Genomic DNA, 14,834 nt, shown 5'->3' on the forward strand with positions numbered 1-14,834 from the left:
CTGTTTTGCCATAATGACCATCATTATGTTTGGAGTAAAAAGGGGTGGCTTGCAAGCCAAAGAACACGGTGGGTGCTTTGCTGCAGGAGGGACTGGTGCACTACACAAAATAGATGGCATCATGAGGCAGGAAAATTGTGTGGATATATTGAAGCAACATCTCAAGACATCAGTCAGGAAGTTAAAGCTTGGTCGCAAATGGGTCTTCCAAATGGACAATGACCCCAAGCATACTTCCAAAGTTGTGGCAAAATGGCTTAAGGACAACAAAGTCAAGGTATTGGAGTGGCCATCACAAAGCCCTGACCTCAATCCTATAGAAAATTTGTGGGCAGAACTGAAAAAGTGTGTACGAGCAAGGAGGCCTACAAACCTGACTCAGTTACACCAGCTCTGTCAGGAGGAATGGGCCAAAATTCACTCAACTTATTGTGGGAAGCTTGTGGAAGGCTGCCCGAAACATTTAACCCAAGTTCCAACAATTTAAAGGCAATGCTACCAAATACTAATTGAGTGTATGTAAACTTCTGACCCACTGGGAATGTGATGAAATAAATAAAAGCTGAAATAAATAATTCTCTACTATTATTCTGACATTTCAGATTCTTAAAATAAAGTGGTGATCCTAACTGAACTAAGAGAGGGAATTTTTTACGAGAATTAAATGTCAGGAATTGTGAAAAACTGAGTTTCAATGTATATGGCTACGGTGTATGTAAACTTCCGATTTCAACTGTATGTATGTATGTACAGTGGGGCAAAAAAAGTATTTAGTCAGCCACCAATTGTGCAAGTTCTCCCACTTAAAAATATGAGGCCTGTAATTTTCATCATAGGTACACTTCAACTATGACAGACAAAATGAGAAAAGAAAATCCAGAAAATCACATTGTAGGATTTTTATTGAATTTATTTGCAAATTATGAATGAAAGCAATTTGGTCTTTAATGCAGTGCCGATAGACAAGCTGCTTACTTTTCCCCCCTTCTACTTGCATCTTCCATTTTTGTGGTAATGCTGCAATTAGTTGGTAGTAATTTTGGGTAGAGCAGACATTTCCATGTATCTGTGTTAGCTGCATGTGTGACAACTCCACCAATCCTATTTATGATATAATTTACAAAGATTATACCGTTAAAAAAATTGTTTTATTGAAAAATAAAGTTGTCATTAATAAATTAGTATATTTGGAGTTTAACCACAATATTTGTTGTATTATTTGTTCCATCTTTCTATGGCTTATTTAAAAAAGAAGATATTTTGGAGAATATTTCGTTTTCAAATAACCGAGAGGTTGTAATCTGAATAAAGGGAAAAAGGCCATTCTTGAACATGGGGTGAGAAATTCATACTAATTTACTAGGGAACCAGTTTGGATTTAAGTGTAACTTTTGTATGACTGATACCTTTAGTGAGAGGTCTAATACTTTAATAATTTCTGCCCTCCGAATTCATATTCATTATATAAATAGGCCCTTTTAATTTTGTCTGGCTTGCCATTCCAAATAAAATGGAATATTTTTTGCTCATAATTTAATAAACAGATCTCTTGGTGTAGGCAAAACCATAAGCAAATAGGTCAACTGTGATATGACTAAAGAGTTAATGAGGGTGATTTTTCCACAAATAGACAGGTATTTTCCTTTCTATCGTAGCAAAATGTATCTATTTTTGCTAACTTTCTATAAAAATGTATTGGAGTGAGATCATATCTTTCTTTCGGTATACGTATACCGAGTATGTCCACATCAGACCATTTTATTGGTAAACTACACGGTAATGTAAAGGTTGTATTTTTTTTGTGATCCAACATGTAATATTGTGTATAGTATAATCATAAGTATTATCATAATCTGGTTTTACTCTAGAGGTTAGAAAAAGTATCTAGATCATCTATGAGGCTGTGGAGTGATTCTAATTTTGTATTTAAAAGAAAACATGAATCATCAGCGTACAATGACACCTTTGTTTTTAAACCCTGGATTTCTAATCCATATATTATTGTTGGATCTGATTTGAACAGCCAACATTTCGATGGCAATAGTAAATAGATATGCCAATAGAGGACAACCTTGTTTTATTCCTCTTGACAGTTTAAAAATTTCTGCTATGTACTTCTTGCCCGGTTGCTCAGTTTGGTCAGACGGCCAGCTCTTGGCAGTCTAGGTAGTTCCATATTTTCTCAATTTCCCAATGTTGAAGATCACTGTGCTCTTGGAAACTTTCATCACTCTAGAAATTGTTTTATACCCTTCCCCAGATATATTCCTCGTCACAATTCTCTCACTGTGATCTACAGACCGTTCATTGGACTTCATGGTGGAGTTTCTGCTCCAACATGCACTTTCAACTGTATAGACAGGTGTTTTTCTAAACCATGTCCAAACAATTGAATTGGCCACAGGTGGAATCCATTCAAGTTGTAGCAACATCTCTAGGATGATCAAATACAATTGGATGCACTTGAGCTCAATTTGGAGTGTGATAGCAAAGGTTTGAGAATACTTGTGTAAATGTGATTTCTGTATTTCATTTTCAATACATTTGCAACAATTTCTAAAAACATGTTTTCACTTTGTCATTATGGGGTAGTGTTTGTAGATGGGTGAGTGAAAAAATATATATTTAATCCATTTTGAATTCAGGCTGTAACACAACAAAATGTGAAATAAGTCAAGGAGTATGAATACTTTCTGAAGGCACTGTATCTTTCAACAGCACACTCCTGAGGCAGTGGAAGGCGTATGGGATGTGTTCGGCCAGAGGAAGCTGGAGAGGATAGGCTCCTGTCAAGGTCAGTAGCCAAAAATAAAACCAGGAGGAGGAAATAAAACAACGGCAGGAACAAGGCACAGGAGCTTTGTGCAGCCAGAGTGAAGTCTGCCCCCTCCCCAGAGGAGTTGGCTATCCCCCTCTCCCATCCTTAACCACCGCTGTCCCATTACAGAACACCATGAAAGATTAAAACATTAAATCTAATTTACTCTCATCTCAAAAAGTCTCTTTCTGTAGATCAGGAAAGATGCCAGGACGGGTATTCCAAGTATTTTTATCTTGACTTCAGAATGCCTAGGCTTAAGCGCCATAAACATTAACTGAAGATTGGAGCACTGATGCATTCACATGCACAAACAATTAAGATCAATTATGAAGGATTCCAGTATATCCACATCACAGCCACAGTGATGTCTTATTACTGTAAAATATATTCTATATGGTGTAAACTCTTAGCTAAATTCATTAATTTAGGCCTAGTAGATTATTTGATAGGAATGGACTATTGAAACGTTGACATTTTGAGTCCCTCACAGTGAATTATTCCATAATGCATTTATTTAGCTTGCGCTAAAACTACAACTGAACAGTTTGGCATGCAATACTGATATTTCTGATCTTGCACAGCCCTCATTGTATGCACCATCCAAACTGTACGGAGAGGCCCACGTCCTTATGTGAAATCTTGCCTAAATATATTAACTCCTGTTCCTGCTTCCTTTACTGTACTCTGTTTGCTGGAAGCAAAGCACTTAGACACGATGCACATCACGTTGAAAGCATTTAGAGAAGGGAGACGTGGTGAAATTCCAGTGATGCTCATGATAATAATGATTCTATGTGCTGCATTCCAGCTAGGCGGGTGCAGGGGAATACATTCGACCAGAGACAGGTCAGTCAGGCTCCACAAATGAAGCTTTTGTTTGGTTTGACCTAAATCCAATGTACGTAGTGGAATCTCATAGCCAGGACCCATCCTACACTTTAAACTGTCACTTATCACTCTGACCCACTTGCTTTATTTGTGTGTGTTATGCAGGAAGGCCTAGTCTGTGTTTCCTGAGACTAAGAAACAAAGGATCAGCAGACTGTCCATAATTACAGTTTGGGAGACTTGCACCCATTTAGAAGCTTTGGTTTCAGTATTGTTTAACAGGTATAATTAGATTTGCAGTTACACAGATATCAACCTCTTGGTTTCCCCCCCTGCATTCAAAAGGAGTCTGTGGGGTTTGAACCATCATGAAGGATGGACATTTTGTCATTCCAGGGTACCTTTAAAACTTGCAGTGGAACCCAAACAACAATGTTACTCCAGTAGAATCCAAACAGGGATCACCAAGACCCAAATAACCCGTCATCACTTACCAACATAAATGATACCTAATTGCACCTTCAAAACAACCATAAACCGCCCTCGTCAAGAATTGCTGCATGACAAAACTTGCCCTAGGTGGGGTACAAAAGGGGTAAGGAGTGATGGGTTGTTTCAGTAAACAGTCAATGCAGTTTATATTAGGTCATGTGGAATGTATTTTAATTCGTACACTGGTGCTGATCTCACCCATGCCACAATGTGTCTGTAAATATACGCAGAGATTAACTGTCCTGTTTACATCCAATTAAGATTAGCCTAATCAACAGATGTAATTAATTTACAAGTAGTAGGCTAGATTAAATCAACAAATAAATAATGCCATGCACGACGAGGTTAGAACATTCAATTAAACCAGCAGATTCATGTTAAATTCATTGATTGTGACAAATGTGTAATCGATGCAACACGTTATAACAAGTTACTGATAACTTGTAGCTAAATCAGTAAATTGGATGTGAGTTCAGACACCGTGGGACACCAACCAAAATGCCTAATCTCAGACAAATGATTTGTTTTTAATCCATTGAATCGTAGCGATATGTATTACCCACCTCCAATTGGTTTCTCTCGAGGTCGCTTGCAGCAATCCCAACTTCTTTAATAGCAAAAAGTATCGTAAACGGCAAATTAGACCTGTTCCCTGTTTGTAGTGGTTGGTTTTAGACATCAATATTAGCTATAATCTTCGTTCTAGTTGACTCACTACAAGTGTTTCTCGACGAATTCCAAATCGGGCGTTCCAGTGCACTAGTTAGTTGCCACACATTCCCCTTTAGCTGATTAGCCGCTAAAGCTAGCTGTAGCTAGCTATCACCAACATGTCTTCTTTTAAGAGCAAAAACGTCTATTTACTTCCAACTACCGTTCACCAGTCTCGGACAATAAGGAATAACATTAAGCAGGCACCGAGATATTAGCTAGTAGTACAACTCGAATCAACTGAGAAACTTTTCAGGGGGCTCCATATTCATTCTGTGAGCTAAGAGGCGTCGTCAAGTCCTGCTGTCTCATCCAACGAATGGCTGTCTTGATTTGTAGGAGAAGGCCAATTGACACAATCACAGGAAGATGTCATTTGCATTCACTCAGAAATAAGCAACAGACAGGGCAAAGGCCTACATTTCAGCAAATCAATTCTGTCGTGGGTTGGTTTGACAAAAAATATTAATACAGAAATCAAATGATATTTATTTGAACATTTATTTATTTCAAATCATTATTGCAATTGTATCCCCCACAATATGCCACATCTAGAAAGAGCAATTATTTTCATGCATTCATAAACAAGTACAAGGCCAGTGACACCAATCAAATTAAAATAGGGAATACAACAGACACAAACAGGATTATCATTATAGGTCCGTGCTATCTGGTATTCTTGTGATGTCCCTACCCCTTTGAAGTTGAAATTTGTAAGGGTTATGGTTAAGGGTAGGGAACTCCCAAAGATCCCGGATAGCACTGACCAATCACTATATGCAAACTGTGTTAAATTGATATTAGTTGCACACAGACACCAGATGACACTAATACCTATTCTAATAAATAGATTATGTGGTTTACCATGGAGGGAACGCCAGTACACAAGAAGGTTGTCTTAAATAATCGGTACATTTAGCAGGGGCCATCACCATAAAACATAACATCTCAGATTGTTCACTCAGTCTTCAGACCCTCCTTAATAAGGTTGAGCTCATAGCACAGTGTCTCGTAACGATAGGCCATACGGATCTGGGCGACATTGGTCTTGCGTATGTCATTGCCCTCAGGGCCCTCCTTCAGATAGTCGGAACCAAGGAAGTGAGTCTTCTCCTGTAGAAAGAAACCAAGGCAACACGTTTTGGTGCTGAAGATGTTATGATGGCAATTAGCCATGGCAGTCTATTACAGTGCTATCATCCAACTAGTCTATACTATGATTGAACTCGTACTTTAATGTAGATTGTAATGTAACAAAATATAATGTATTTGTGTAAAATAATAATGGTTCAGGTCTTACAAAGTGTGGGTCTATGAGGTAGTATATTGTCTATCCTGTTTGTTGTCTCTTGTGTTTTTTTACCTCATCAGACAAGCCGCTCTGCAGCACACTGTTCCTGGAGATCTCACACATGTCACAGGTGCTGAGCTTGAACACCTGGGCTGCAATGGCGTACTCCTCCATCAGGGGCTCCTGAGGACACACAGTCAGAGCAGAGTAAGCTTGGCGTCTCAATTACTCTCTATAACTGATTTAGGATCAGCTTAAAAATCAGCCGTTACCATTTTGAACTGAATGGAACCTTGGGCCAGTTGATTGGCGCATAATACACCAACAATAACCAAGAGCGTACCAAAACAGGTAAATATCTTTCTACACAACACACACACACTACCAGACGGGCTCCCAGTCTGGCCTCACCCGGGTGTAGTGGAACTGCATGGGGTCATCCGTGGAGAGGGAGACGATCAGGCCCTTCTTGAGGAACTCCAGAAGAGGACTCTTGGCATACTCCAGGAAGAGACTGTTGTTGCTGAGTGGAGACATGGCAATGGGAATCTGGGCCAGGAAGTAGAGGTACTGCAACACAGGGCTCTGTTGAGTGGGAGCAGGACCACAGGAGTTAGTTGTGTAATGTGTTTAGGTTTTGATATTGTCAAAGAAACAGAGGAGGCCATTTGTTTGGAGAGGCTACGGACCTTCTTGAGATTGAGGCCGTGAGAGATGTTGTCAGCTGTCATGAAGGAGGCCAACAGATGGGTGACGGCTCCAGCCTCTCCACAGTGGGGCCTGAACTGGAAGGTGTTCATTCCCCTAGCCCTAGAATACAAACAAACACTCATATCATTGTTTGTTTTGTGTTTATCATGTTTGAATTTTACTTTTCATGCAACAATTTCTTGAAGGACGTGTGGATTCCCACTGAGCACAGATGTCAATTCAACGTCTATTCCATGTTGGTTCAACCATTGTGTGCAGAGTGGGTTGTGATTTGACATGCGATACTCACTTGCGGAGCTGATTGATCATAGTGATGTTGGCATACATGTAGTAGATGTAGTAAGTGTAGGAGGGGTTCTTGACAATGTTCCACTCCTCTGGTTTGGGGCTCTTGGTGCAGAACATGTGACCACTGTGCTTGGACTCGTCATCCACACTGTCAAAACCTGTCACCTACAGAGCAGAGGAAGATGGAGAACGAAGAGATTGCCTTGCTATTCAATTTATTTTCTTCATATATCATACCAAACTAATTTTTTATAAAGTGATTGGAAATGTAAAAAACACATTTTTTCCTACCTTCTGATAAATTCCTACCTTCTGATAACATTTCCATCAAGGCCGGAGAACAATCATGAATTAGGACATTTAAGTGAACTACCCCTTGAAAGTATTAACTATGCAGAAATCTCTCCGCCATTTCCTGGTTGCTAAAATTCGAATAGTTTGCCTAATTTCAGTTTGCGTGACAAAACAAGCAAGTATAGTGTAGAGAATCATTGTAACATCTAAAACGCTGTGAAATATATTTTCCATAACCAAAAATATTGTACTTTCAGGTTGAAGCTGATTTACAAAACCGAAAGTAAAAGACGCAAAAAACAAAACTTGAGAAAGGTAAGCGCAGAAATAGTGCACATAGAACATATCTACCACTTCTTATATCTTTTTTAATTGAGAATGACAGATCTATAACACACATTTCTATGTGAATTTGGTCAGGTTGCACAAAAAGTTGCATATTGCATCTTCAAAATGTAAACCTCCTTCATCCCTGGTTCCTCATGCCAGTCTCACTCACATGCTTGAGGAAGATGCTGAGCTCAGGGTTGGCGTGGGGTTCGATGGTGGCCTGGAATACAGGTAGGAAGATGTTCTCCAGCATCTTTCCAAAGTGGGGCACGAAGTTCCTGCCTCTGAAGATGTCACTGAGGTGGAAGTACAGAGAATGAGCAGTTAGTAATTTACAAACATGACATGCCATGGTAATAAACATGTTCTTCAGACCTTATTCTAAATGTACAAATGTCATTATTTAGAGAGCCATTTAAAAAAATATGTTTGTTTAAAAAAATATATGTTTGTTTTTACTTGGAGGGCCAAGTACCCATAAAAGAGTAGAATTTTATACTGAGTTTGCTAAACTTGCCAAAGGGTGCAAAAAGGGTAGAGCACATTCACTGAAGAACAGAGAGATACAACTTACTAGATCCTGGGCACTTGAATCATCCACTTGAGTTGAGGGGAGAAGACTCTGTGCTTGTTGAACCAGCCTGAGAGCTTGGTCCACTCATTAGGGTTGCAGCCATAGATGGACAGACGGGGCTCTGCGTATTGGTACCTGGCATCCTCCAGATCAGAGGCCACTTCCTGGGTGCGAAAAATATAGAATCAGCTGGTTGTAATCAAGCGATGTTTACAAAAGGGAACTAACTAAGCCATAGCTGAGTCTAACCTTAATGATCCTGGCGAAGTACTCTCCATCGATGTAGTTCTCTGTCTTCATGTACAGGTCACGCAGCTCACTAGCTCCCACAGGGTTGTACTTAGCATTGAACTTGTCAAAACGTTGAAAGGTTTGTCTGCCCTTAAGACATAAGCGAGAGAGAAGCACGTAAGACCAAGGAGTGTTCACATTGGAAAAAGTATCAAAGATATCAAAGATGCATAGTTTCACCGTATGCAGCTTACTATGTAAGCTTTCAACAGCTTCTGCCAAGAGGTCTGGACCTTTGACACAGGAGGTAGGAGCGCACTTGCCCTGTGGTCACAGGACTGCTTTCCCCCTTTGATCGCTAAACTAGCTAGCAGTATAACTCACAGCGTGCACATCCAGGGAATCGACAGTGAGGTCATAGGGGTGCAGATTGAGGTTGGCGAACAGCTCCTTCATGGTCACATCTTTGCCCTTGATGTTTTGCACGACACGGTCAGCGTCGATCTGGTAAGACTTCTTGATGAAGCGCAGGAGGTGCTTCTGGTTCATGCAGGCAGCAGCATGGATGTGGGTGTCGACCTACAACAGCACACAGGAGTTGTGAGAAAAAATTGTTATGAGTTACTACCCACTAAGCATTTACCGTCAGTGACGTCTTTTGGATGTCTTTTTTTGGTGCAGTCCGGACCGGCCTCGGTCCAAGGACAGTTATTTTTGGTCCAGACCAGACGAAGCATGAACCAATCATAGCCATCTATGTTTGGTTCAGATTTTGTCCAGTCTGGACTGGCCCTGATTTCAAAATCCACACAGGCTGCTATAACAGCCTCTCCTCTTCTGGGAAGGCTTTCCACTAGATGTTGGAACATTGCTGCGGGTACTTGCTTCCATTCAGCCACAAGCGCATCAGTGAGGTCAGGCACTGATTAGGGGTGATTGGGCCTGGCTTGCAGTCGGCATTCCAAATAGTCCCAAAGGTGTTCGATGGAGTTGAGGTCAGAGCTCTGTGCAGGCCAGTCAAGTTCTTCCACACCGATCTTGACAAACCATTTCTGCGTGGACCTCACTTTGTGCACGGGGGCATTGTCATGCTGAAACAGGAAAGGCCTTCCCCAAAGTTGCCACATTATTCCATATGTGTTAATTCCTAGTTGCACAATGTAGAAAATAGTAAAAATAAAGAAAAACCCTTGAATGAGTAGATGTGTCCAAACTTTTGAATGGTACTGTACATCTACATGTTATTTCTGGCACAGTATCTTCTAAATCAAAGAGCAATACGCAAAGCAAAAATATGTCAGCTACATGAAGTCGCTAAGAGAAAACATTCAATGTAGCCAAAGATTATAGGGTCCAGTAGGAAACACTTGTCAACCCTTTGGTTCCTACCCTGTCACAATAACGCCTACCTGGCATTTTCATTTGTTGTCATGTCAAACTGTATTCGAAGTGCCCACTATTATATTCCAACCATAGAATTTGAATAATTATTCTATTTCCAGTTCACCCAAGTGTTTTGCTCTAAATCACAAGTCAAATCGCAATTGCAACATTTGGTTAAAATTAATGAAATCTCTTAGAATGTATGTGCTGCCAACCTAAGATCATGCACTACTTATAAAGCAAATGTTTTTATTTTATTTGTCACACTCTGACCATTATTTGCGTTATTTGTTTCTATGTTTTGTTTAGTCAGGGTGTGATATTATTCTGCATATTTTATTTTATTTTTTATTTTTTTAACCTTTATTTAACTAGGCAAGTCAGTTAAGAACAAATTCTTATTTTCAATGACGGCCTAGGAACAGCGGGTTAACTGCCTGTTCAGGGGCAGAACGACAGTGGGCATTCTGTTGCAGGTCTAGTTAGTCTGTTTCTATGTGTTTTGGCCTGATATGGTTCTCAATCAGTGGCAGGTGTTTGTCGTTGTCTCTGATTGGGTTCCCCTGATTGGGAACCATATTTAGGTAGCCTGTTTTGTATTGTGGTTCGTGGGTTATTGTCTATGTTACGTTGCATGTTAGCACAGTGTTTTGATAGCAGTCACGTTCGTCTAGTTAGTTAGTTAGTTAGTTAGTTAGTTAGTTAGTTAGTTAGTTAGTTAGTTAGTTAGTTAGTTAGTTAGTTTGTTTGTTTGTTTGTTAGTGTACTTCGTGTTTTTTCGTCCTTTATTAAAAATCATGCATTCACACCACGCTGCGCTTTGGTCTACTCAATATGACGATCGTGACAGAATAACCCACCTACAATGGACCAAGCAGCGTGGTAACGGCCAGCAGCAGCAGCGGCAAAGAACGCAGGACTCATGGAATTGGGAGGAGATTCTAGACGGCGAAGGAGGGAATATCGCCGCCCCAAAGCAGAGCTGGAGGCAGCGAAAGCAGAGAGGCGCCGGTATGAGGAGGCAGCGCGGCTGGAAGCCCGAGAGGCAGCCCAAAAAAATTATTGGGGGGGAGGGGGCACAGGGAGAGTGTGGCAGAGTCAGGAGTCAGACCTGAGCCAACTCCCCCTGCTTACCGTAAGGAGCCAAGGATGGAACCAGAGCCGGTCAGGGCGGTATTGGAGGTGAGCGAAGCAGAGACAGTGAAGGAGTTAATGGGGAGATTGGAGGAGAGAGTTATGAGGGAGGTGCTGTGTTGGTGGCTGAGTCACGACATCCGCCCGACGGAGCGTGTCTGGGATTTGATGTCACCTGGGTCAGCTCTCCATACTCGTCCTGAGGTGCGTGCTAGCCGTCTGGTGAGGACTGAGCCAGCCCCACGCACCAGGCCTCCTGTGCACCTCCCTAGCCCTGCACGCCCTGTGCCAGCTCGGCGTTACAGTTCTCCGAGCCGTGCTTACCGTGGCGGGCGTTGGTCAGGCACCGTGTTATGTGGTGGAGCGCACAGTGCGCGTGCTTAGCCCGGTGCGCTACATCCCAGCTCCCCGCATCTGCTGGGCTAGGGTGAGGATCCAGCCAGTGCGGATGGTGCCAGCCCTGCTCTCAAGATCTCCAGTACGCCTTCACGGTCCGGTCTATCCGGTGCCACCTCCACGCACCAGCCCTCCGGTGGCAGCCCCCCGCACCAGGCTGTCTCTCCGTCTCATCCCTACATGTGCTGCGCCTGTCCAGCGCTGCCAGAGCCTTTCTCCTACCCAGCGCCGCCAGAGTCTCCCGTCTGTCCTGAGCCGCCAGAGTCTCCCGTCTGTCCTGAGCCGCCAGAGTCTCCCGTCTGTCCTGAGCCGTCAGTCAGCCAGGACCTGCCAGAACCGTCAATCAGCCAGGACCTGCCAGAGCCGCCAGTCAGCCAGGAGCCGCCAGAGCCGCCAGTCAGCCAGGAGCCGCCAGTCAGCCAGGAGCCGCCAGAGCCGTCAGCCAGCCAGGAGCCGCCAGAGCCGTCAATCAGTCCGGAGCTGCCCCTCAGTCCGGAGCTGCCCCTCAGTCCGAAGCTGCCCCTCAGTCCGGAGCTGCCCCTCAGTCCGGAGCTGCCCCTCAGTCCGGTGGGGCCTTTAATTATGGTCTTAGACCCAAGGGCAGAGGGTCGCCACTCTAAAGAGGCCCTTGAAGAGGGAAATGACTATGGTGGAGTGGGGTCCATGTCCCGCGCCAGATCCGCCACAGCGGCCAGATGCCCACCCAGACCCTCCCCTATAGGTTTAGATTTTGTGGCCGGAGTCCGCACCTTAGAGGGGGTACTGTCACACTCTGACCATTATTTGCGTTGTTTGTTTCTTTGTTTTGTTTGGTCAGGGTGTGATATGAGTGGGCATTCTAGGTTGCATGTCTAGTTAGTCTGTTTCTATGTGTCTTGGCCTGATATGGTTCTCAATCAGTGGCAGGTGTTTGTCATTGTCTCTCATTGGGAACCATATTTAGGTAGCCTGTTTTGTATTGTGGTTTGTGGGTTATTGTCTATGTTACGTTGCATGTTAGCACAGTGTTTTGATAGCAGTCACGTTCGTCTTGTTAGTTTGTTTGTTTGTTAGTGTACTTCGTGTTTTTTTGTCCTTTATTAAAAATCATGCATTCACACCATGCTGCGCTTTGGTCTACTCAATACGACGATCGTGACATTATTATTCAAAAACATAAAATAATGTCATGCAGTCTTTTTCTTTAAACACCGTGAACCATGAAAAACAAAAACAGCCCCAGACAACAATTCCTCATCCACCAAACTTTACAGTTGGCACTATGCATTGGGGCAGGTAGCGTTCTCCTGGCATCCGCCAAACCCAGATTTGTCCATCAGACTTCCAGATGGTGAAGTGTGATTCATCACTCCAGAGAACGCGTTTCAACTACTCCAGAGTCCAATGGCAGGGAGCTTTACACCACATCAGCCGACGCTTGGCATTGCGCAAGGTGATCTTAGGCTTGTGTGCGCCTGCTCGGCCATGGAAATCCATTTCTTGAAGCTCCCGACAAACAGTTATTGTGCTAACATTGCTCCCAAAGGCAGTTTGGAACTCGGTAGTGAGTGGTGCAACCGAGGACAGACTATTTTTACGTACTACGCACTTCATTCTGTGAGCTTGTGTAGCCTATCACTTCGCGGCTGAGCCGTTGTTGCTCCTAGATGTTTTCACTTCCCAAATAACAGCACTTACAGTTGACCGGGGCAGCTCTAGTAGGGCCGAAATTTGACCAACTGACTTGTCTGAAAGGTGGCATCCGATGAATACAGAATGGCGCCGGAGGGGATGGCTACTGTTTTACGGGCTCCTAACCAATTATGATAAAAGTGTGTTTTTTCATGTTTGTAACTTATTTTGTACATAATGTTTCTGCCACCACACTAAGACCGCACTCAACGAGCTGTATAAGGCCATAAGCAAACAAGAAAATGTTCATCCAGAGACGGCGCTACTAGTGGTAGGGGGCTTTAATGCAGGAAAACTTAAATCCATTTTACCTAATTTCTACCAGCATGTAACATGTGCAATCAGAGGGGGAAATAAATTCTAGACCACCTTTACTCCACACACAGAGACGCATACAAAGCTTTCCCTCACCCTCCATTTGGCAAATCTGACCATAATTCTGCTAAAATAATTCTGCAGAACTAAAGCAGGAAGTACCAGTGACTCACTCAATACGGAAGTGGTCAGATGACACAGATGTTAAGCTACAGGACTATTTTGCTAGCACAGACAAGAATATGTTCCGAGATTCATCCAATGGCATTGAGGAGTATACCACATCAGTCATCGGCTTCATCAATGACATCATCCCCACAGTGACCACAGTACATACCCCAACCAGAAGCTATAGATTACAGGCAACATACGCACTGAGCTAAAGGGTTGAGCTGCCGCTTTCAAGGAGTGGGACTCTAACCTGAATGCTTATAAGAAATCCTGCTATGCCTTATGACGAACCATCAAACAGGCAAAGCGTAAGGACTAAGATTGAATCCTACTACCCCGAACCTGATGCTCGTCGAATGTGGCAGGGCTTGCTAACTAATACATGCTACAAAGGGAAGCCCAACCGCGAGCTGCCCAGTAAACCTAGCCTGCCAGATGAGCTAAATTACTCCTATGAGCTCGCTTCGAAGCAAGCAACACTGAAGCATGCATGAAAGCACCTGCTGTTCCGGACGTCAGTGTCATCACGCTCTCCGTAGCCGATGTGAGTAAGACGTTTAAACAGATCAACATTCACAAGGCTGCATGGCCAGACGGTTTACCAGGACGTGTACTGGCAAGTGTCTTCACTGACCTTTTCAACTTGCCCCTGACCGAGTCTGTAATACCTACATGTTTCAAGCCGACCACCATAACCCCTGTGCACAAGAACGCCAAGGTAACCTGCCTAAATGACTACCTACCCGTAGCACTCACTGCTCACTGATAAGTTATAAAAACAAAACCAACTTTAGAACAGACAGACTGCTCCAACTTAGATTGCTGGAGAAAATATTTATGATAGCATTTATACTTCAACAATATTTAAATGAGCTCCCAATACATTTCAATGGCAATAACAGGGCCATAGACTTAGATGGGGGACATTTGGCCATGCTACTCCTCTTTCACCATTTTAAAATATCAACTCCAAACCAACATTGTCTGACCATACTTATATTGCATTTATACAACTTTTTGATACTATTCATACTTTTTGAACAATAACCATTTAAAATGTGTATAAGTTAACATGGGTTAGAATGAGAACCATAGGAATACAGATGTTGCTATTCAAAATGGTCCTGCTCCTTTGCCAATTTAGCTATAAGACCAACTTTAAAACACTAAGGCTATCCTAACTTAAAACCTTT

At 42.7% G+C, this 14,834-nt stretch overlaps 2 protein-coding genes across 5 annotated transcripts in view; both read right to left on the reverse strand.

Annotated features, from left to right (window-relative positions):
• LOC139416568 (DENN domain-containing protein 2C-like) overlaps positions 1 to 5,182 on the reverse strand; it is a 32,292-nt gene extending 27,110 nt beyond the window's left edge. The window contains exon 1 of the mRNA XM_071165336.1: positions 4,705 to 5,182. The gene's annotated coding sequence lies outside the window, so the exon portion shown is untranslated. The remainder of the gene's footprint in view (positions 1 to 4,704) is intronic.
• A 143-nt stretch (positions 5,183 to 5,325) lies between these two features.
• Positions 5,326 to 14,834, reverse strand: part of LOC139416572 (AMP deaminase 1-like) — a 36,890-nt gene continuing 27,381 nt past the window's right edge. For all 4 annotated transcript variants that reach the window (XM_071165391.1, XM_071165390.1, XM_071165392.1 and 1 more), the window contains 9 exons: positions 8,956 to 9,150; positions 8,590 to 8,721; positions 8,341 to 8,504; positions 7,936 to 8,062; positions 7,144 to 7,307; positions 6,833 to 6,953; positions 6,555 to 6,728; positions 6,216 to 6,326; positions 5,326 to 5,965 (listed from right to left, as the gene is read on the reverse strand). In XM_071165391.1, coding sequence (XP_071021492.1) covers positions 5,810 to 5,965; positions 6,216 to 6,326; positions 6,555 to 6,728; positions 6,833 to 6,953; positions 7,144 to 7,307; positions 7,936 to 8,062; positions 8,341 to 8,504; positions 8,590 to 8,721; positions 8,956 to 9,150 — 1,344 coding nt within the window. In that variant the 3' untranslated portion in view covers positions 5,326 to 5,809. The remainder of the gene's footprint in view (positions 5,966 to 6,215; positions 6,327 to 6,554; positions 6,729 to 6,832; positions 6,954 to 7,143; positions 7,308 to 7,935; positions 8,063 to 8,340; positions 8,505 to 8,589; positions 8,722 to 8,955; positions 9,151 to 14,834) is intronic.

The sequence above is a fragment of the Oncorhynchus clarkii genome, chromosome 9 (genome assembly GCF_045791955.1).
Source record: "Oncorhynchus clarkii lewisi isolate Uvic-CL-2024 chromosome 9, UVic_Ocla_1.0, whole genome shotgun sequence".
NCBI lineage: Eukaryota > Metazoa > Chordata > Actinopteri > Salmoniformes > Salmonidae > Oncorhynchus > Oncorhynchus clarkii.